This window comes from Nematostella vectensis, chromosome 5 (genome assembly GCF_932526225.1).
Source record: "Nematostella vectensis chromosome 5, jaNemVect1.1, whole genome shotgun sequence".
Taxonomy (NCBI): Eukaryota; Metazoa; Cnidaria; class Anthozoa; order Actiniaria; family Edwardsiidae; genus Nematostella; species Nematostella vectensis.
The window spans coordinates 3,008,097-3,031,474 of record NC_064038.1 but is presented as its reverse complement, the minus strand read 5'-3'; the positions used below and the strand labels follow the sequence as shown (position 1 = coordinate 3,031,474).

The window sequence follows — 23,378 nt, the reverse complement described above, 5'->3', positions numbered from 1 at the left end:
TTGTGTAATGGTTGAACAGGTTGTGGTTCAAATCAAGTGCTAAATAATAACAAGTGTCAGAAAACCTGTGGAGCTGATAGCATCGTGAGCGGAGTGTCAGACATTAGGCTTGTTGGCACTAACTCCACTTTTGAAGGTCGTATTGGTAAGTCTATAGTGTTCTATTAAAACTTCCACCTCCCGTGTCTCTCGAGTCCCTTTGTTAGCGGGGTACCAGACATGTTAGCACTAACTACACATTTTAGGGTCGTATCTCGCATTATTAACACTGCCAGTCCCCGTGTCTCTCGAGTCTCTTTGTTAGCGGGGTACCAGACATGTTAGCACTAACTACACTTTTAAGGGTCATATCTCGCATTATTAACACTGTCAGTCCCCGTGTCCCTCGAGTCTCTTTGTTAGCGGGGTACCAGACATGTTAGCACTAACTACACATTTTAGGGTCATATCTCGCATGTTGACATGCATTTCTACAAACTTAAACGCCTCTCTTTTCCGTTCTTTTCTCCCCCTCTCTATGGTGCTCTGCGATCCCCGCGACTCTTAGCGTCACTCGTTGTACAACCCGATGCATCTTTATACTTGTTAATGTTCAAACCATCACCAAATATCATATGTCTTGTATGATTCGTGCCTCCCCTAAAAAATCTTTTCACGGACGCTGAACGCAAGCGCAAAGTAAATGAATGATTTTCTTGCTTGCGCTTTTGTTTGACCGATTCTCACTTGCGTTTTGCCTGATGTTGCTCTTGTGTCCTTGTAAAAAACAGCCTTTAGTGTCATGCATTGCAATACATTGATGCCAACCGGTACTCATCGCAATGTCATGCATTGCAATACATTGATGCCAACCGATACTCATCGCAATGTCATGCATTGCAATACATTGATGCCAACCGATACTCATTGCTCCGGAGTTTTTGTCTGTCTTCAGTGAAATAACATCGACGACATCTTTGCACGGTACTAATCTATTTTATCTGCATTAGAAATAATGTACCAGGGCGCTTGGGGCACAGTCTGTGACGATGGCTTTGACCTGAATGACGCGACCGTCGCTTGCCGTCATCTAAAGCTCGGGAAAGCTTTGTCCTTCAAGGGTGCGGCGGCGTACGGGGCAGGCAACGGCAAGATCGTGATGGACGACCTGCAGTGCAAGAACACAGAAAAGAGTTTGTTCGAATGCAAGCAGCATCCAGGTAAGTCACAGAATATCAACCAGGGGCTATATAAAACAGCTAAATATATATTCCCACCGGGTAGGTTACAGAATATCAACCAGGGTGCGATATAAAACAGCTAAATATATATTCCCACCGGGTAGGTTACAGAATATCAACCAGGGTCCTACACATCCCAGGAGGTCAGAGAATATCAACCAGGGTGCTATATAAAACAGCTAAATATATATTCCCACCGGGTAGGTTACAGAATATCAACCAGGGTGCGATATAAAACAGCTAAATATATATTCCCACCGGGTAGGTTACAGAATATCAACCAGGGTCCTCACATCCCAGGAGGTCAGAGAATATCAACCAGGGTGCTATATAAAACATATTCCCACCGGGTAGGTCACAGAATATCAACCAGGGTCCTACACATCCCGGGAGGTCAGAGCATATCAACCAGGGTGCTATATAAAACATATTCCCACCGGGTAGGTCACAGAATATCGACCAGGGTGCTATATAAAACATATTCCCACCGGGTAGGTCACAGGATATCAACCAGGGTCCTACACAGTTAAATAAGCATATTAGATCATATAGACAATGAATTTTGCACTATATAAATAATAAAATTATAAACACTATTATTCCCATCGGCTTATTGAAGCGAGTAGCTGAGAAACTTAACCTATTGACTTAACCACGGCCCTAAACCGGCCTTGAGAAGTATCCAAAAGCCGAAAAATTAATACATTTAGAATAAGCACAATGAGCTAAGGCATCCGTCATGTCGAACCTGGGCTATTTTTGGCACATATATGTCGTGAAATCCTACGATCTCCAAATTAGGCCCAGCAATACCTGGTATAATATGTGTGATGTGCCAAAGGTATCTTAATATATATTTATATATGCTTATTTCGAATGATGTCTTTCAACCAGTCGTTTGTTATTGCTTTCATTCTGATAGACAATGGTATATTTACAAGAGATCAATCCACGAATAAAATCTGATGCATTATTGACGAAATTTTGGAAATGGAATGGAAACGCGATACTTTGCGCGGTAGCATAAAATGGCGGCGCGATTGGCTGTGATGTGATTGGCTTTCTGTGACTGGCTGTAATGTGATTGGCTTTCTGTGATTGGCTGTGATGTGATTGGCTGTGATGTGATTGGCTGTGATGTGATTGGCTGTGATGTGATTGGCTGTGATGTGATTGTTTGTGATGTGATTGGCTGTGATGTGATTGGTTGTGATGTGATTGGCTGTAATGTGATTAGCTGTGATCTTTTTCAGCTGGTGTTGGGCACAGCAATTGTGGACACGCAGAGGATGTTGGTGTCCGCTGCTCCGGACCGGACATGTCTAAAAAGTGCGTCAAGGACTGTCCATCCGGTTTCTATGACGACAACCACGTGTGCAAGCGCTGCGATCAAAACTGCAAGGAGTGCATCGGCGCCGCTGACCGGTGCATCAAGTGCGACTTACCCAACTTCCTGAACCAACAGACCAACAAGTGTGTGGACAAGTGTCCTCTTGGTAACTATGGCAACACCAAGAGTCGCACTTGCTGGCCGTGCAGTAGTAAGTGCCAGACGTGCATGAACGGGGAGACGGACGCCATCTGCAAGAGCTGTTCTCCAGGACTCTTCCTGTGTAAGTCCTTTAAAAATATCTCCCTTTTTCAAAAACAAAACAATGCGTAAAAAGCCTTATCCTAAGGCCCACCTCTGGGTGACCTGTGAGCTGTGGTAGTACCTCCTAGCTGTGGTAGTACCTGTGAGCTGTGAAGTACCTACATGCTGTGGTAGTACCTCCGAGCTGTGGTTGTACCTCCGAGCTGTGGTAGTACCTGTGAGCTGTGGTAGTACCTTCAGGCTGTGGTAGTACCTGTGAGCTGTGGTAGTACCTGTGAGCTGTGGTAGTACCTGTGAGCTGTGGTAGTACCTGTGAGCTGTGGTAGTACCTTCAGGCTGTGGTAGTACCTACAAGCTGTGGTAGTACCTGTGAGCTGTGGTAGTACCTGTGAGCTGTGGTAGTACCTACAAGCTGTGGTAGTACCTGTAAGCTGTGGTAGTACCTGTAAGCTGTGGTAGTACCTGTGAGCTGTGGTAGTACCTGTGAGCTATGGTAGTACCTGTGAGCTGTGGTAGTACCTGTGAGCTGTGGTAGTACCTGTGAGCTGTGGTAGTACCTGTGAGCTGTGGTAGTACCTGTGAGCTGTGGTAGTACCTGTGAGCTGTGGTAGTACCTCCGAGCTGTGGTAGTACCTGTGAGCTGTGGTAGTACCTCCAAGCTGTGGTAGTACCTACAAGCTGTGGTAGTACCTGTGAGCTGTGGTAGTACCTACAAGCTGTGGTAGTACCTGTGAGCTGTGGTAGTACCTGTGAGCTGTGGTAGTACCTGTGAGCTGTGGTAGTACCTGTGAGCTGTGGTAGTACCTCCGAGCTGTGGTAGTACCTGTGAGCTGTGGTAGTACCTCCAAGCTGTGGTAGTACCTACAAGCTGTGGTAGTACCTGTGAGCTGTGGTAGTACCTACAAGCTGTGGTAGTACCTGTGAGCTGTGGTAGTACCTCCAAGCTGTGGTAGTACCTACAAGCTGTGGTAGTACCTGTGAGCTGTGGTAGTACCTACAAGCTGTGGTAGTACCTGTAAGCTGTGGTAGTACCTGTGAGCTGTGGTAGTACCTGTAAGCTGTGGTAGTACCTGTGAGCTGCGGTAGTACCTTCGGGCTGTGGTAGTACCTGTGAGCTGTGGTAGTACCTGTGAGCTGCGGTAGTACCTGTGAGCTGTGGTAGTACCTGTAAGCTGTGGTAGTACCTGTAAGCTGTGGTAGTACCTGTGAGCTGTGGTAGTACCTACAAGCTGTGGTAGTACCTGTGAGCTGTGGTAGTACCTACAAGCTGTGGTAGTACCTACAAGCTGTGGTAGTACCTGTGAGCTGTGGTAGTACCTGTAAGCTGTGGTAGTACCTGTGAGCTGTGGTAGTACCTGTGAGCTGTGGTAGTACCTGTGAGCTGTGGTAGTACCTGTGAGCTGTGGTAGTACCTGTGAGCTGTGGTAGTACCTGTGAGCTGTGGTAGTACCTCCGAGCTGTGGTAGTACCTGTGAGCTGTGGTAGTACCTCCAAGCTGTGGTAGTACCTTCTACGCAAACGGATTCAAATTAGTTTCTATTCATTGAAGTTTGTGATACGAACTGATAGGTGATGAAGGGTGATAAATTCATTCTTGCTCCGACGAGGTGTTAACTCTCGAAACATCGTGGAAACCACTCTATTTTCAGAGGGACGTTTAACATGAAAGCCTGCGCAGACCACATAGTTTTTTCCACAGCTTGCCTTCAATCTCTCTAGTAATTAAGTCCACCCATATTTGTTCCCAGATGATTCTCAGTGTATCACACACTGCGGCGACATGCAGTCTGTGGCTGACCTCTTACCCACCCGTCCTGCCGTGCCCACCGTCCGCCTGGTTGGAGGGAGAAACAAGCAGGAAGGTCGTGTGGAGATCCTGCACGAGGGGGTCTGGGGCACTGTTTGTGACGATGACTGGGACATCAAGGACGCGTCAGTTGTCTGCAGGGAGCTGGGCTTCGGTAAAGCGCTCAGGGCAACCAAGCATGCTGAGTTCGGAAAAGGTAGTTGATTTTGAATTATTGCTGGTTTGATCAGTGTTGGACACTGATCAAGACACGGTTTCCCAAGTCCCCAAACACCAAGTCGATCACAACCCGTATCTTTTGCAACAGGGATCGAAACGTCAATTTATTTTGCTGTGTCGTGTATCTAGGGATGAACTTTATGAAAATGCAACGTTTGTTTACATTCTTGTTTCCGTGGCAACGGAACGGTGAACCTATTAAATTCACTATTTGTTAAGTGCGGTTTCCTCTCGTTCTTTTCGAATTTTTCCTGTGCTTACCCACGGCTGTCATCTTCTGACTTCTGAATAGTCTTCATCAAATCTTATTCTTCTTTACTTATATATGTTAAATATATTTCCGTTAAAAATATGCCGTGAATAATAATACTCAATGCAGGCTATTCCAGCCGCGTAAGGAAGAAATTTCTCTGTGCAAGGTGCCCGCGACAAGTCATCACCTCCCTTGGTCTCTCTGTCAATATATAGCTAGCTAGTGATCTCGATTTGTTGATAATATCCAATGCCTGTCTAGCCACTTTGTCTGCGACTGTTTATCACGTGTTGTTGTTGTTTATTTTTTTCCTTTTAGCTTTAAATTGTTACTTGTTTATTTGTTACTTGTTTTGATGGGTACTACTGTTTCCCACGCTTTCTCTAGGCGAAGGCATGATTTGGGCTGATAACGTGGACTGCTATGGCTATGAAAGCTCCCTGAGTCAGTGTCGTAATCATGGCTGGGGTGTTAATAACTGCGACTTGGGCCATGGCGAGGATGCCGGCGTTGTTTGCGACAACAGTACGATAGAAGATGTGGCAAACAACTACTGCAGAAAAGTCATAAAAGGCAAGGTAAGAAAGTATCCAATAATATTCCACCTTGCCTTATTCCACCACACCCTATTCCACCACACCCCATTCCACCACACCCCATTCCACCACACCCTATTCCACCACACCCTATTCAACCACACCCCATCCCACCACACCCTATCCCACCACACCCTATTCCACCACACCCTATTTCACTTTGCCTTATTCCACAACACCCTATTCCACTTTGCCTTATTCCACCACACCCTATTCCACCACACCCCATTCCACCACACCCTATTCCACAACACCCTATTCCACCACACCCCATTCCACCACACCCTATTCCCCCACACCCTATTCCACCACACCCCATCCCACCACACCCTATTCCACCACACCTTATTCCACCACACCCTATTCCACCACACCCTATTCCACCACACCTTATTCCACCACACCCTATTCCACCACACCTTATTCCACCACACCCTATTCCACCACACCCTACCACCCGCGCTGCCTCATACACATTTTTCCTCCCCCTCCCCTGCGGAGCGTATTATCCAAGATAGCGGCCGGGTTATGTGAACTCCGTGTTTTCGGGGTTTTCGTGCCGGAAAAACTATCAAAGCCTACAGGTAGGCAAATTCTTTGTTCGTGTCCAGAGGGGCGGGCTTAAAGTGGTGTGGACCACACCCAGCTCATTTGCAGAGATGAGAAATTGCAGATTGAATTGAACTGACTAGTCGAACAGTTAAGAATGCGATAAAGTTATGAATTTTCTGTGTATTTGGGTATAAAATGTACTAAATCTAGATTGTTTTTGTAATCTATTTATAGGAATGTTGGAATTTCTTAGAATTGCTTGTTGGAATGTAGTAAAATTGATTGCAATTTTCCAACCATTCCGTGGTCACAGAATATTACTGCCTATATTACTGAATTTTACCCATGGTTTTTATCTGGCCACCCCCTTGTCCTCACTTTACCCCTTGATCTTTTACCCATTGCAGTCTCGTTCTCTAATCCCTTGCCGTTTCGTTTCCCTAGTGCCAGGACTCCTCACTGTGTTATAATGGTGTCACGTGCGTCGACCTTGAGCTACTGACCAATAAGCAGATCGAGGGATCCATTTGTCTGCAGTGTCCGGACGGATACATGGGCGACGGAGAGCTCTGCAGAGGTAGCCACCTTTAGAACCTGCGTAGCGGTTCTCAGGGGACTGAATAATCAGGCCCGTAGCCAGGATTTTAAGCGGGGGGGGGGGGGGGGGGGGGTCGTTTGCGCATTTGGTGGACCATTTCCTCTTAGGTAACTCACCCCAGCTCGCAGTTGTACTCAATTTTCCTTCTTAGAGAAGACCTTCCAGTCGATTCCAGTCTAGTGGGGTGGTTCTTCCTGGCTACGGGCCTGATAATACATTATGAAATTGAATGTCCGTAGCTAGCAACATGGAAATCGCGAATACATAAAGCCTTGTATACTGTGTGCAACTTCAATCATGTTTAGCGACAGAGCATTCAAAGATACCGTTTTGTTTTCAGTTATCGCTTCCATTGCGCCAGAGTTTCAAGTGCAGCCTGCCAACAACATCACCACTACCACAGAGAGCGCCTTCCGCATCGGCTGCCGATCTGTACCACCCGTAGTCACCCCCATCATCTCAGATTGGCTCAAGGATGGCAAGCCCATCGATGAGAATGACGTCAAGTCTCTGCGGATCACCACGGACACAAGTGGACAGCTTGTGGTTAACAACGTTCAGAGATCGGATTTTGGCAACTACACGTGTGTGCTCAAGAACAGCGCAGGATCGATTTCTGCGTCCACGATCGTCACAGTCAACGGTAAGGATATAGATATCCTTCGTTATCAGTGCCCAGGCCTGTTTCTCTAAACCTTATTGCCCTCTGTCATGCTTTTAGAGGCCCCACGCGTGGTTGACTTCTCTCCATCGTTGTTGGCCAAGGGTCAGACTGCCTACATCTACTGCAACATCTCAAGCTATCCAACTGCCAACATCACTTGGAAACGCAACGGAGCCGTGCTGAAAGGTTCGCGTTATAACGTGTTCACGAATAACTTCACGCTTGCCATCTACAACGCTGTCTTCGAGGATTCAGGACAGTACGAATGTACAGCACAGAACTGGCTGGGAACAGCCTCAGCCAACGTGTCCGTCTCTGTCGGGAGTAAGTACCAAATGTCAATACCTACCCACCCTCTGTCGGGAGTAATTATTCAATGTCAATAATTACCCACCCTCTGTTACTCAATGTTGATATATACCCACCCTCTGTCGGGAGTAAGTACACAATGTTGATACTTACCCACACTCTGTCGGGATTAATTACACAATGTTGATACTTACCCACCCTCTGTCCCGAGTAATTACTCAATGTTAAAACTTACCCACCCTCTGTCGGGAGTAAGTACTCAATGTCAAAACTTACCCACCCTCTGTTACTCAATGTTGATGACAGAAGTAACTATTCAATGTCGATACTTACCATCCCCCTGACACCCTTTGTCGGGAGTAAGTACCAAATGTTGTCACTTAGCCATCCTCTGACAGAAGGCGTATGTTTTCAATGTCGATACTTGCCCACCCTCTGTCGGGAGAAAGTAGTTAATGTCGATACCTACTAATCCCCTGTCGGTGTTTGTTCTAGTGCCATCGAGTATTGCCACGGCTCCAAGCAAGACAGTTGTCAACCCTTCGCAACGTGTAACGCTCAAATGTAACGCAACAGGGCAGCCTCAGCCTGTGGTCACGTGGAAGAAAGACGGCGTGACCATCAAGACAGGCCCGAACCGCGTGGTTGAGCCCGGGACTTTAACTATAGGAGTGGTCAGCAGAGCAGACACCGGAATGTATGCGTGCATTGCGCAGAACCCGCAAAATATCGCCACCGTGTTTTCATCAGTGATTGTCTCAGGTACGAGAGCACCCGTCAGCTGAGGAAACGTCACACCGCCAATCAGTCTCTTGTTTCTAAAGCCAGTATAGATCTTCAGAAGCACATAACTACAACGCTTTAGTTCTTTAAATTTACAATCTTTAAATAAATAACCTTCTTGCATATAAGTTTTGGGTGTGTTCCACAGGGCCCCCGATTATAAACCGACCACCTCAGAATATCTCCGTGCTGACTGGCGCAAACGTGAGCTTCTTATGTCAAGCGATGGGTTCCCCGCCGCCAGTCTTCACCTGGTACCACAACGGCAAGGAAAAAAACAAGGATATACCAAGTCCTGGAACCGAGGTTGTGAAAGAAAAATTGACTCTAAAAGGTGCGGTTTGAAACAACGCTCATAAGTCGTGCGTTTATTGCGATTAAAATAACGCGTACGAGTCGTGCGCTTATTGCGATTAAAACAACGCGTACGAGTCGTGCGCTTATTGCGATTAAAACAACGCGTACGAGTCGTGCGCTTATTGCGATTAAAACAACGCGTACGAGTCGTGCGCTTATTGCGATTAAAACAACGCGTACGAGTCGTGCGCTTATTGCGATTAAAACAACGCGTACGAGTCGTGTGCTTATTGCGATTAAAACAACGCGTACGAGTCGTGCGCTTATTGCGATTAAAACAACGCGTACGAGTCGTGCGCTTATTGCGATTAAAACAACGCGTACGAGTCGTGTGCTTATTGCGATTAAAACAACGCGTACGAGTCGTGCGCTTATTGCGATTAAAACAACGCGTACGAGTCGTGCGCTTATTGCGATTAAAACAACGCGTACGAGTCGTGCGCTTATTGCGATTAAAACAACGCGTACGAGTCGTGCGCTTATTGCGATTAAAACAACGCGTACGAGTCGTGCGCTTATTGCGATTAAAACAACGCGTACGAGTCGTGCGCTTATTGCGATTAAAACAACGCGTACGAGTCGTGCGCTTATTGCGATTAAAACAACGCGTACGAGTCGTGTGCTTATTGAGATTAAAACAACGCGTACGAGTCGTGCGCTTATTGCGATTAAAACAACGCGTACGAGTCGTGTGCTTATTGCGATTAAAACAACGCGTACGAGTCGTGTGCTTATTGCGATTAAAACAACGCGTACGAGTCGTGCGCTTATTGCGATTAAAACAACGCGTACGAGTCGTGTGCTTATTGCGATTAAAACAACGCGTACGAGTCGTGCGCTTATTGCGATTAAAACAACGCGTACGAGTCGTGTGCTTATTGCGATTAAAACAACGCGTACGAGTCGTGTGCTTATTGCGATTAAAACAACGCGTACGAGTCGTGTGCTTATTGCGATTAAAACAACGCGTACGAGTCGTGTGCTTATTGCGATTAAAACAACGCGTACGAGTCGTGTGCTTATTGCGATTAAAACAACGCGTACGAGTCGTGCGCTTATTGCGATTAAAACAACGCGTACGAGTCGTGCGCTTATTGCGATTAAAACAACGCGTACGAGTCGTGCGCTTATTGCGATTAAAACAACGCGTACGAGTCGTGTGCTTATTGCGATTAAAACAACGCGTACGAGTCGTGCGCTTATTGCGATTAAAACAACGCGTACGAGTCGTGCGCTTATTGCGATTAAAACAACGCGTACGAGTCGTGTGCTTATTGCGATTAAAACAACGCGTACGAGTCGTGTGCTTATTGCGATTAAAACAACGCGTACGAGTCGTGTGCTTATTGCGATTAAAACAACGCGTACGAGTCGTGCGCTTATTGCGATTAAAACAACGCGTACGAGTCGTGTGCTTATTGCGATTAAAACAACGCGTACGAGTCGTGCGCTTATTGCGATTAAAACAACGCGTACGAGTCGTGTGCTTATTGCGATTAAAACAACGCGTACGAGTCGTGCGCTTATTGCGATTAAAACAACGCGTACGAGTCGTGCGCTTATTGCGATTAAAACAACGCGTACGAGTCGTGCGCTTATTGCGATTAAAACAACGCGTACGAGTCGTGTGCTTATTGCGATTAAAACAACGCGTACGAGTCGTGCGCTTATTGCGATTAAAACAACGCGTACGAGTCGTGCGCTTATTGCGATTAAAACAACGCGTACGAGTCGTGTGCTTATTGCGATTAAAACAACGCGTACGAGTCGTGTGCTTATTGCGATTAAAACAACGCGTACGAGTCGTGTGCTTATTGCGATTAAAACAACGCGTACGAGTCGTGCGCTTATTGCGATTAAAACAACGCGTACGAGTCGTGTGCTTATTGCGATTAAAACAACGCGTACGAGTCGTGCGCTTATTGCGATTAAAACAACGCGTACGAGTCGTGTGCTTATTGCGATTAAAACAACGCGTACGAGTCGTGCGCTTATTGCGATTAAAACAACGCGTACGAGTCGTGCGCTTATTGCGATTAAAACAACGCGTACGAGTCGTGTGCTTCCTGTCCTTCTGGTGCCGTGTGGCACATAGGGCCTTCACAGTGCTTTTCCACTTTTCCCTGTCGGCTGCTTTTGACCGCACCTCGTCCCAGTTCCTCCACCCCGCCTCGCCTCTCTCCTTTTCCACAGTCCTTCGCCATGTTGTTTTGGGTCTTCCCTGTTTCCTTCTGCCTTCTGGTGTCCAAGTTAATGCTACGCTGCAGTCATTTTCTCTTCCTTGTCTCAACACGTGTCCGATCACTTTCCATCGCCGTCTCTTCACTTCACTGCTCAATTGATGTACTCCAGCTCTTCTCCGTACCTCTTCATTCGTTACATGGTCTTCCCAACTAATCTGCAATATCCTTCTCAAACACTTCTGTTGGAATACATCTAGCAATTTATCATCTTTCTTGTTCATCTTCCACGTCTCGCAACCGTACAATAAAACCGAAAGTACCAACGACTTGTAAAGCTTTATCTTTGTCCGTCTCATGATCTTCTTTGAGTTCCATATACGTTTCAGCCTTGTGTACACACTCCTTGCTTTTGATAATCTATTTCTGAGATCTTTCATTCCACCACCCTCTCTGCAAACTTTTGCTCCTAGGTACGTAAATTCGCTGATGTCTTCGATTTCTTCTCCATTGATCACAATATTTCCATGCTGTTTGGCATTTATCCTTAGCATCTTCGTCTTCTCTAAGTTTATTTTCAATCCCGCTCGCCTAGCCTCGCCGTCCAGCCTTGCTGTCTTCTCCTGAATATGATGTTTTGTTGAGGAAAGCAATGCTATGTCGTCCGCAAAGTCTAGATCGTCCAGTTTAGATGTAAATTTCCATCGTATTCCATTTTCTCCTTTTCCAACTGACCTTCGCAATACCCAGTCCATGACCAATAGAAACATAAAGCCCGACATATTGCAGCCTTGCTTTACCCCCATCTTTATGTTGAACCATTCTCCTGTTTCACCGTGATCTTCGACCGCACGCTGGAAATCTTCAAAAACCAGCCTCACAATGCGTATAATCTTCTCTGGAACTCCATACTTTTCCATAATTACCCACAAACTCTCACGATGGACTGAATCGAAGGCTTTCTCAAAGTCTATGAAATTAACATACAAAGTTGCCTGCCACTCATTCACTTGCTCTATGATGTTTCTCAGTATAAATACTTGCTCCGTAGTTCCTCTCCCTCTTCTATAGCCAGCCTGCTCTTTTCTCAACTTTTTGTCAACTCTGTTTCGTATCCTGTCAATAACAATTCTTCCAAGTATCGTCCCTACGATGGACAATAAGGTGATTCCTCGTGAGTTCTTACATTCTTTCAAATTTCCTTTCTTTGGTAGCTTTATTATAAGCCCTTTCTTCCAGTCATTTGGGATGTTGTCTTTCATCTATCAGTCTCCATGACTCTCCGCTAATTCATGGTTTGTTCTTCTATCGTGGCTTACCTAAAACTGTCTCTGCAACTTCCAAGAGTGCCTTTTTCATTATAGTAAAGTCCCTTTCCACTTCTTCCTTTGCATCTACTACTTCTTCCCCTCTCTCTTCTTCGTCCTCTTGCTCCAATGCTTGGAACCGATTCCTTAATTTGATGTTAAATGTGTTCCTCACCTCTTTCTCCGTCAATTTAGATGTATCATATTTCACTCTGATGTTACCCTTCCGTTCTGGATCTTTCCTTAACCTTAGCTTTACAGTTGCACACACCAAGTAGTGGTCACTTCCTACGTCCGCTGATCTAAAAACCCTTGTGTCTTTTACTGAATTCCTAAACCTCTTATTTACCAAAACATGGTCTATCTGGTTCTTTGTCTTTCCATCTGGTGAAATCCAAGTTGCCTTGTGAATGGTTCTATGTGGGAACAGCGTCCCAGTTATGACAAGTTCGTTAAGGTCACACAATTCACATAATCTTTCTCCATTGTCATTTCGAACTCCCAATCCATGCTTCCCCATGACTCTTTCATAGTCCCAGTTTTGGTCGCCAACCTTTGCATTCATATCACCAGTGATGATTAACATGTCGTGTTGGTTTCTGCTATCTAGTACCTCTTGCAGCCGTGTTTAATTTGCCTGGAGTAGAATCTTGCTTGAATCATTCTCTCGTTCCAAGGAGTCCATTCTATTAAACAAGCCGCCGCATTTTTGGACATGAGGATCCCTACTCCCTCTCTATGGATGTTATCTTCCCTTCCAGAATAAACCATCGTCTCGCCATCTCTCAGCTGCATTTTCCCTTGGCCTGTCCAGTGAGTTTCACTGATTCCCATGATGTCGATGTCTCTCTTGCCCATTTCCCTCGCTGCTTGGGCAACATTGCCGCTACTATATAATGTCCTGACATTCCAGTTACCTATTCTCACTGCATGTTTTGGGTGGACCAATGGTTTAGTCAGCCCAGGGGCGTCCGGATGGCTTTGGCCCCTGCGCGTCATACAATCTCTTTCATGAGATGCAGCCACGGTCTTCCCAAGTGAATTTGCTCTGCTTCTGGTTTCTGTGATAAGCTATTTTTTATGGGAGAGGGTTATCAACCCTTTGCCCAACCCCCAACCTGGAGGACCAGTGGACCACTCTTCGTCTGGCCCCTACCTTTCGACCTGTTCGGCATGGGTGTCCCTGCCAGGAGTAAAATACTCCCGCCGACATAGCTCTAGAGGTCATTGGAACACACAAACACCCTCACCACGATAAGGTGGTGATCCCATCGAGGATGGAGTCATGCGCTTAATTGCGATTAAAACAACGCGTACGAGTCGTGCGCTTTTTGCGATTAAAACAACGCGTACGAGTCGTGAGCTTATTGCAATTAAAACAACTCGTACGAGTTGTGCGCTAAATTGCGATTAAAACAACGCGTACGAGTCGTGCGCTTATTGCAATTAAAACAACGCGTACGAGTTGTGCGCTAAATTGCGATTAAAACAACGCGTACGAGTCGTGCGCTTTTTGCGATTAAAACAACGCGTACGAGTCGTGCGCTTATTGCGATTAAAACAACGCGTACGAGTCGTGCGCTTATTGCGATTAAATCAAATCAGTGCCCCATTTTAACTATACGTTGAACTTGAACTTATTCAAGCGAGCGACCGAGATACTTTCAATAAGATAACGTCACACAAGTATCGGACTTTATAGAAGTTATATGTTAATTGAAGTTTTGACGTAGGTTATTGTGTATAATAACCTACGGTAGATGATGGCATTATTCAGTAGTCTGTATGAGTTAGCGAGCGTGTAACAAAACCTGCAGTGACACCCTGGGTGTAGCGAAAGTATGTAAGGATGTTTATTGTTTTCTGGTAAATCACAGGCGGCAAAACAGCCGCTGAGACTTGGTGAAACCTTTTCATTCAGCATGCGTACATCTTTCCGCTGTTCGAGCACTTTTTCACTGATACAATACAAAACTAAGCAAACTATCCGCTAGGCTCGATTCGAGGCCATTTTTCTGTCGCCAACAAGCATCAACTTTCTGCTAAACAGGTCCCTTTGTTTCTAGGAGTGACGATAGAAGACGCTGGCACGATCAGGTGTGAAGCCGTTAATGAGTTTGGCACGGCTTCCAGTACGGCATTCCTGCTTGTCGACGGTGAAGGAGGTGAGCACCTGAAATTTGAAAAATAATGCCTTACTGCTGCAAGCTCTGCAAGCAGATTGTTAGAACTCCTGGTTAAATGTTGACACCAATGTTTGCTCTCATTCTCTTTGTGCTTTTATTCTCTATTTCACTTGTATTTGCTGAACTTATCACTAATGGTACCCCTTGCTTAGCTTGCGTTGATAGCCGAATTTTACCCCAGTTGCTTTGCCACACAAGCGATCGTTCTATCACTGCACTGGCCCCAACCTCTCTCCTCCCTTTCTCTAACCTGCTGCAGTAGCGATTATTTTCTCTATTACTGGCCCTACTGATCGTTCTCTCTTTCATTGCGCCACCTCTCTGAATGATAATCACTCTCTTCGCCACAGAAGCGATTGTCCTCGGAAGAACTAGCCCCGACAAGTCGACCAGTACCGGCACCATCGTAGCCGTAGTCGTCATCCTTCTTGCCGTCATCCTCGTCATCGGGATCGTAGTGTTCTGCAAGTACTGGCGGAATCGGCACCAGGCCACCGCAGGCTACAGGTACGAGATCGGAGGGGACAGCGGTAAGCCCGGCCGGCTGACGCAGCTCAAGCTGAGGATGAGTTCGGGGGCGTCGAACCCCATGGGTACAGATCCCGTAGATAACTTCGACGATAACAAGCCTTTCGTCGACCACGAAGCGTTATAACAGAGTAAGAAAATAGCACAACAAGCAACACAGGCACATATGCTCAGAATTGGCTGATGCATTACCGACACTATGTGCGTAGCTTAGGGTGGGCGCAACCCCCCACCCCTCCGGCTACCAAAAAGCGCTCTTATTTTATGAGATCTATGCCTGCGCAACTCACCCCCCCCCCACCCACCCCCACCCCAGCCGTGCCACCGCCCTCGGCAAATCCTGGCTACTTGCCTGTGCATACAGTGGGCTGTAAAAGTGTAGCAAATTACCATTGCGTTTCTTTTTCGAGATCCATATTGCGTGACATACCAAATAGCTTTGAAGAACTGTTGTTGCGCGTGACGGACTCTTACAAAAGATTTGTCACGTTCTGTTTATACCTAGGCCTAGTTCAGACTCCGCTCTTTTCATGTACCGTCCCAAATGCATATCAACGAAGTAGGTATTCATCTGCATTAGAGCCCCCGAATGGTCTTGCAAGCACCGCTTTTTTTTTTATGCGAGATCGATCATTTTTAGTTGTTGAAAAAATCGAGCAGCGAGCACATCGAAAAATACAATGCGAGCACGGCGGAAAAAATGGGCGAGCATGCGAGCATTAGCCGAAAACTGCGAGCACATCGAAAAATACAATGCGAGCACAGCGGAAAAAATGGGCGAGCATGCGAGCATTAGCCGAAAACTGCGAGCACATTTCGGGAGACCATTCGCGGGGGCTCTTGCATTCGCACTTGTTTACATTCGGAACGGTACATAAAAAAAACCTTTACCAGGCCTTACATGACTCGCCCCAGGCATGAACGAGGCATCTTCCAGTCCTACATAGTTTATTGCAGTCATGTGGTCAGTCTGGGAAACAAGTGACAAGGAGTGTGAAACGGATGGTTTTCACCAGTTACTCAAACCTCTTTCTCACTCGTTTTGCTTTAGTTTTTTCAGATTAACCGGCTGCTCCATAAGATAGGTATTCTATTTTTTTATTTTTGAGATACTTGACACAATTGTAATCTATTGTGCTTTGTGAGAGCATTTTAAAACAATATTTTGGAGTCTATTTAGGTATACTCTTCTCATCTTAGGCTTTTTTATTTTTCTTAGGATTTTTTAACATTTTAAAGATCTTTAAAGCTTAGAGGGACTTTTTAGGTTTTAGGAATTTGTTAGGGGTTAGGCTATAAGATTAGTTAAGTAAAATATGTATGAAAAGAGTAAAATATTTTTTCGTTATTTGTAAAGTGAGGGAGAAGCTGGGCTAATGCCTTTTGGGGGGAAAACTGGTTCGTTTTACTAGAAGAGGAAGCCTTGTTGAGGGGATTTCTGGATCGCTTGGCTTGATAAAGGAGTCATATGCATCACTTCGATCCCATAAACCCATCCGAAAATATGTTGAACCCAGTTTCTACTCGTCTTTGACAGTGCTGAAAAACGCATAACTAGTTCCAGTACCGCGCAGTTAAACCAACCTTTTTGTTTAGAAATGGCGGCTTTTTACCGGCGATCTGTCACATTTTGTCAAATGCTATAAAGAGAAGCGCAAACCTAAGGCTATAATTGTCACTCCCTTATTATTAAACAAATCTGTAAAAAAAAATTTGTACAGTATGGTTTTAATGCTGTTTACTTGGTCAAAACGGCCACTGAAGTCAACCTTTCGCACCTTTACTCAAATGATTCAACATTACGATTGTGGTAGTTTTCGCTAGAGCACGCGCATGCGCAGACGTTATTCAGCACTGTCATCCTCGATTAGTCCTTTTGAGCCCAAGAAAGAGAGCTGGTGACTAGCATTAGTCACGTGGTCTCCAAGCTAAATTTAGATCTGTTTTTGATTTAGCTTTATATTTTCTTTAATTTTAGATGTCATATAACGAATATCATTATTAATATTATTTTAATTATTCATTGTAATCTTTTTTAATTTAAAAATTAAATATTTCCAAAGCTTGTTCTTGGTTCATGTGTCTAAGTGAGATGGGTCAGAGGGGTTGACGGGTCGTTTTTCACTTTTTACTTTGCCTTTTATGTATGGGATATATGATAATTTTACTCCAAAATGATGTCTAATGGCTTAGCAGCAAATAGAAAACAACTAAAGAATCTCTCTGGTAACTCTGACCCTGCCAGCGCTCAAGAAAGTTTCCAGTTGACATCAGAATATTTGACACACGATCGACATCTTTCATGATTAAAAGCACCTATATACAATTTACTCCTCCGGCAAGTGGTACGAGGTAACGCGTAGGGACAATTGCTCAATGAACGAGCGAGATACAACCAGTTTTGGTAGTTATATGTACTTCATCCAACACTAACAAGACATAAGACTTCTTTTTGGAGTAAAATTATCCTCAAGCCCGTTTTTGAAGTTTGGGGGGTCGTGTAGGACAAAATTTTAGAAGATCTATGGGAGCTAATCTATCAAAACATTTTATCCTGGTCCCAGAGGCGTCTCTTTTATAGTACAAATTTGCAGCTACTTCAATCATCCCAAAGTTCAAACTTTTCTATGTTAGTCGATATAGCTTGCAAAGCCGAGCATACAAACGTTCGCTTGGAGACGCTCAAGTATCTGGAATGTGTAGTTCCAGAAAATATCCATACCCACCACCAGGGGGTGGGGGGTTCAAACGCCCAGGAATTTCCAGAGGGGAGGTTACTGCTGTTACTGCATTTATGTTTTTTACAGGGGGTTGGAAATTCAAGAGGGGTGGGAGGTCATACCCCCGACCACCTCAATAGGGGGAGGGGTATGGATACTTTCTGGAACTACACAATGTAGTTAAGACGAGTCCGGCCAAAGGCTCTTTCTGTTTGCATACAAACGTTCGCTAGGAGACGCTTAAGACTCTTGAATGCAGTTAAGACGCGTCTGGCCAAAGGCTCTTTCTGTTTGCATACAAACGTTCACTAGGAGACGCTTAAGACTCTGGAATGCAGTTAAGACGCGTCTGGCCAAAGGCTCTTTCTGTTTGCAGGCCCTGCTGCATTGGTGGTAGCGACGGTGGTATATATACGCCACCGACATTGTCTGGTGATTCATTCGCACTGACCTTCCTGCCGGGTGCTATTTCAATTCTGTTAACGCTGTGGCGACACCTATCGGAAATAACCCCCCACAAGCGCTTGTCAAAAACTATGTAAATAACCGGTATGAGAAAGGCACTGCTAAATGACAGAGAGTTTGACCAAAAGTTTACACATAAGGAAGTCAGACTTGGTTTGTGAGATCTAAACATACGACTTATTCCCCCTGGAAACCAAGTTAAGATGTAGGTCAGGGCGATTGCGGCGCATACTTTAGTGAAGTCTACCTCTGCCTGCGCGCGCACATCCCCGTACATCGCCTCTATCCGCTGTCGATGTGAGCGCACTGCCCAAGTCGCCTTGAGAAGACTCGCTATTGTGCAATTACAACAGGAAGCGATGTACACCGATATAATCACGACTCTAACTAGCGACCGTCTGCTATTTGGGTTTTCGTAAGCGACAGACAAATCTCGCGCTAAGCACATTTGTGTGCAAATAGGTTTAGTAGGCCCATAGAATAACAGCGTGGCGAGAAACACGGATACACCCCACGCAAGAGCGACGAACACGCACGACCGTGTAATAGTCAGTTTTCGTTGCGCGGGGAACTTGGTCAAGGCCTCGTAACGATCGTATCCGATCATGTTCAGCGTCGCGAGAGTACTGAAGCTGGCTGCATAATGAATAACGATCCTTGATAGGTAAACAGCGTAAGTCGAAGTGTTGCAAACCAAGTAATTGTCCAAGTTCATGATAGTTAAACACTGCATGGGTATTCCAGCTAGCATGACAAGACTTGACGCCACGAGGTTGAAGATCAGGATCTTGTCGGAGGATTTCCTTAGTGTCCAGATACGGTGTGTAGCATAGCCAAGGATAATGTTGGCGATGAGCGCTGACATCCCGATAGCGACTAGGAATCCCACATGGATGGTAATAGAACACAGGTCTAGCTTAGTAGGAGTGGTGCAATTTGCTGTAGAGTTTGTGCTGGCCATAACGTTTTCCAAGACTTGACTGAAAACTTTACTAATGCATCGATTCGTAAGCACGATGAAGCGAAAGTCAGGTGGTTCTTTTAAACTTACCGCTAGTTGTAGTATATTCGGTGTCGCGTGAGGTAAAAGCCTGCGGCGAGGTGGAAGTGGATTGAAAAGCAATGAAATTGGTATTTTCACAATTAAACCAGTATTTCTTTATTTCATTAGGCACTAAAAGCGGCGGCCCCCTTGATCACCCAATATTGGATAGTGAAGTTACAAACGCATTAGAAAAATTACAGAGAAATAAATCCCCCGGTGCAGACAATATATTGAAGCGAAGCTCTTAAAACAGGAAAAGAAGCGGTCCGTACATGACGGAAAAACATGACGTGACACTTTCAATAAGCTCATTTCACATCGAATAAGGCGGAGAATTTCTCTGAGTACTTAGTAACTTATAGCAAACAAAATATCAAGTGCGACTTCTTTTAAATTGATGCGACTTTTTGTAAAGTGTCATTGAAATTTGAGCTTTTTGTCCGTGAACTGATACACAGGGCAATGATGATCTTAAAAAGCCAAAATCTGGTTATGTGCACTTCGGCCTCACGTTATTTTTTGTTTTAAAAATCAGTCCGTAATACAAGGAACCTATAGCCACTGAAGAAATTGTGCCTTCTCTCTCTATCTGGAATTGCAAATATTCCAGGTTTTTCCGTCATGTCAGCGATCCGAAGACAGCTTTTGATTCTTATCAACAAGGTCCGAAATTGTGGGCAACACCCCTTAGGGTGGAGTTATGGCCTCATCGTGCCAATTCACAAAAAGGATTACCCTCGGTTGCTGAAAATTTTTAGGGGAATCACCTTGCTATCTTCGCTCAGTAAAATTTCTACAAAAGTTATGAATTGCAGGCTATACAGAATATTTAGTTTGCAAAGGGGTCATTAACCCAGAACAGTGTGGATTCCGAACAAAGCATGGGATGGTTGATAGCATTTTCGTCCTTTTAAGAACATATTAAGAGTTTTAAAAAGCCCTTAATATGTGAAATCCAAACCTAAAAAAACTAAGAACCTTCTATTCTCTTGTTATGTAGACTTAAAAAAGCCTTTGACTGTATTTTAGGGGCAACCTGTTTAACAAACTCAAAAAAGTGGGAGTATTGCAATTTCTTGTCCGTTCTAAAATATATGTACTCAAATGATAAATCAGCTGTAAAACTTGTTAACCTGATCACACCCGCCTTCATTTGTCACTCCGGGGTGAAACAAGGACTACACTTATTGATATGTACTTAAATGATCTACCAGAGGCACTTAACAATGAACAAAACAACGACTTAGAATTAAAATGGGAAAACATTAAATGCTTGCTGTACGCCGACGATCTAGTTTTATCCTCCGAATCGGCGTGCAACCTTCAAATGTACTTTGACCACCTTGAGTCCTTCTGTGTTAAAAACGGTCAGCCAGTAAATTTAGAAAAAACATAAATAATGACTTTCAACAATGGGGGAAAACCATGAATAACTACCGTTTTAAATTCGGAAACTCATTGATTGCTAATGAAAAACTCATACAGATATCTGGGCTTGCGACTAAGCACTCATGGGAATTTCTCTTTAGCTAAACAGGAACTTATGAAAGTGGCCCTAAAAGCATTATATACAAATTCAAACTCAAAGAAATGGGGAAGCATTTTAGGGAAAACGTTTGGCTAACACTACGCCTCTTCGACTCTCATTCTGCCGATTCTTTTGTATGGAAGTGAAGTCTGGGGGATTGACTACAAGAGCCCAATAAACAGAGACCCAGTCGAGGTGGTCCATATCAAATTCTGTGAGTGGCTTTTGGGAGTTAATAAATTTTGTAGCATTAAAGCTTGCAGAGCCGAATTAGGTAGATTCCCCCGTAGGGCTTCCCTCGTAGGGATTGACCCATAGGGTCAACGCAAAATCAAGAAGCTTGAACTTCCTATTGAAGCTCAACTCCGGAGATCAGAAAAAAACTCTCATACAAAGCGCTTATGGACATGGTAGGAAAAGCATACAAAATCTCCTGGTGCCAAAAAGTTAAAAATCTCCTTGCAGAAATTGGCTGGACCACCTCTGGGCGGAGGCCTTCGAGCAGCCCGAATAATATACCGGAACTAAGCAAACAGCGACTTTAAAGACATCGAATTCCAAATGTGACAAAGCGAAATTAACAACGACGACAAAAGACGCCCGGGACACAAATGAAAATTACGCACATACCGAAAATTAAAAAAAACATACACATGTGAAGACTATTTATGCCAGGTAGCTAACATAATTCATCGCATATCGAGGAGAAAATTACGCCTGAGTAACCACAAACGTGAAACCGAAGCAGGTTGCCACAAGAGGCCGTACAAAACTCCGAAAGAAAGGGTTTGCTTCATCTGCAAGACAAAAACGGAAGACGAAAAGCATTTTATACTATATTGCCCAATGTACAACGAAAAAAGGAAGACGCTTTTCGAGTCCTTCGAAATAATACTAAAAATATATTTCAAAAAAATGTCCGAGGAAAAGGGGTTCCATTTATTAATGCAGGGAGGCATACATACATACATACATAAACTTTATTTAAGTGTCAAAAGTGTTTAGCTAAAAAAAAGCTAATTGTGGACACTATAAAAAAATAAATAGTCAGATAATTAATAAATAATATGATTTAGAATCTAATCTAGCTATATTTAAAATATTAAAAATATTATAGAAAACTATACGTATTATACATATTAATATAATATATTATATACACAAACACTATATAGACGAACTATCACAGGCGTAGATACAAGTAAACAAACATGTGTATACAAATAGACACAAGAACAAACAAACAAACAAACAAACAAGCAACATATAAATAAATAACAAAACAAATTAATATAAAAATATGATACAAGGGTAGTGCATACTCCTCATGTGCCCGACCGCCAGACAGCACACGGGACCACCCCACGTGCCCACCCCACTAGGATGAGCATGCGATGCAGTCACATGCGCCATCCAGCAGGCCAAGCACATCAAGAGTGCGCACTCCCGTCCTAAAAGCCTGTAGGCTGGTCTTATTACGAAGTTCCTGACTTATTTTACCCCAAATATAGGGGCCTAGAAACCTTATGCTGTGTCTACCATATGTGATTGTATTAAATCTTGGAACAGGAAAATCGCTCCTCAAGTTGTAACTCCTGTCTTGCTGAAAAAATATACTTTGAATATGCTCAGGAGCTAGGGAATTTCTAACTTTGTACATTAATATAAGAATGTCTTGTAATCTTCTATTCTCTAAGCTTGACAATCGCCCTCTCCTTAAAAGTTCAGCATAAGTGTCAGTTCTGTTATTAAATATTGCGCGTAGAGCCCTCTCTTGGACTCTCTCTAACTTTCTAGCATCAGCGGCTTTACGAAAGTGCCATACCGTGTGACAATATGTGAGATTGGGTAAAATTGCTGATTTATAAAGTTGTAATTTGGCGTCTACTGGGATTAGATTTCTAAGCCTTACCAACACACCAACTTTTTGGCTTGCTTTCTTACATATTTCACTGATATAAAGACTAAAGTTCAGCTTATCGTCAAGAGTCACTCCTAGCAGTTTCATTTCAGTAGACGATTTAATTATTTCTTCATCAATCTTAACCTGTATAGATAGGTTGTCTTTATTTCTATTTTTTCTGCCTAGCAACATCAAGCTATATTTATCATAGTTCCCTTTGAGGAAATTATCTTTATACCATTGTGATATCTTATGTCCTTCTTCGTTCAAAATTTGTTCCACGCACTCAGCTGTTCCCCCTTTTACATAGAGCTGATGGTCATCAGCATACATTGACAAGCTAGCTGTTTTAACTTCAAATGTCATGTCATTTTGGAAGATATTCCATAATAATGGTCCAAATGACGACCCTTGAGGACATCCCCTTACTGCATCCTTCCAGACACTGGTGACTCCATTAAGTTTGACCCTGTTTTGACGGTTGGTGAAGTATGATCTCATCAAGTGTAATGACTGCTCAGAAAAGCCATATGCCTTGAGCTTATTTACCATGAGTGCTGGGTG

At 44.2% G+C, this 23,378-nt stretch overlaps 1 protein-coding gene across 1 annotated transcript in view; it reads left to right on the top strand.

Annotated features, from left to right (window-relative positions):
* Positions 1-17,219, top strand: part of LOC5503592 (deleted in malignant brain tumors 1 protein) — a 30,972-nt gene extending 13,753 nt beyond the window's left edge. The window contains exons 9-20 of the mRNA XM_048727606.1: positions 20-145; positions 990-1,199; positions 2,474-2,833; positions 4,563-4,817; positions 5,481-5,671; positions 6,686-6,818; positions 7,180-7,482; positions 7,561-7,827; positions 8,308-8,574; positions 8,744-8,929; positions 14,506-14,604; positions 14,976-17,219. Coding sequence (XP_048583563.1) covers positions 20-145; positions 990-1,199; positions 2,474-2,833; positions 4,563-4,817; positions 5,481-5,671; positions 6,686-6,818; positions 7,180-7,482; positions 7,561-7,827; positions 8,308-8,574; positions 8,744-8,929; positions 14,506-14,604; positions 14,976-15,280 — 2,702 coding nt within the window. The 3' untranslated portion in view covers positions 15,281-17,219. The remainder of the gene's footprint in view (positions 1-19; positions 146-989; positions 1,200-2,473; positions 2,834-4,562; positions 4,818-5,480; positions 5,672-6,685; positions 6,819-7,179; positions 7,483-7,560; positions 7,828-8,307; positions 8,575-8,743; positions 8,930-14,505; positions 14,605-14,975) is intronic.
* Positions 17,220-23,378: the final 6,159 nt, after the last annotated feature.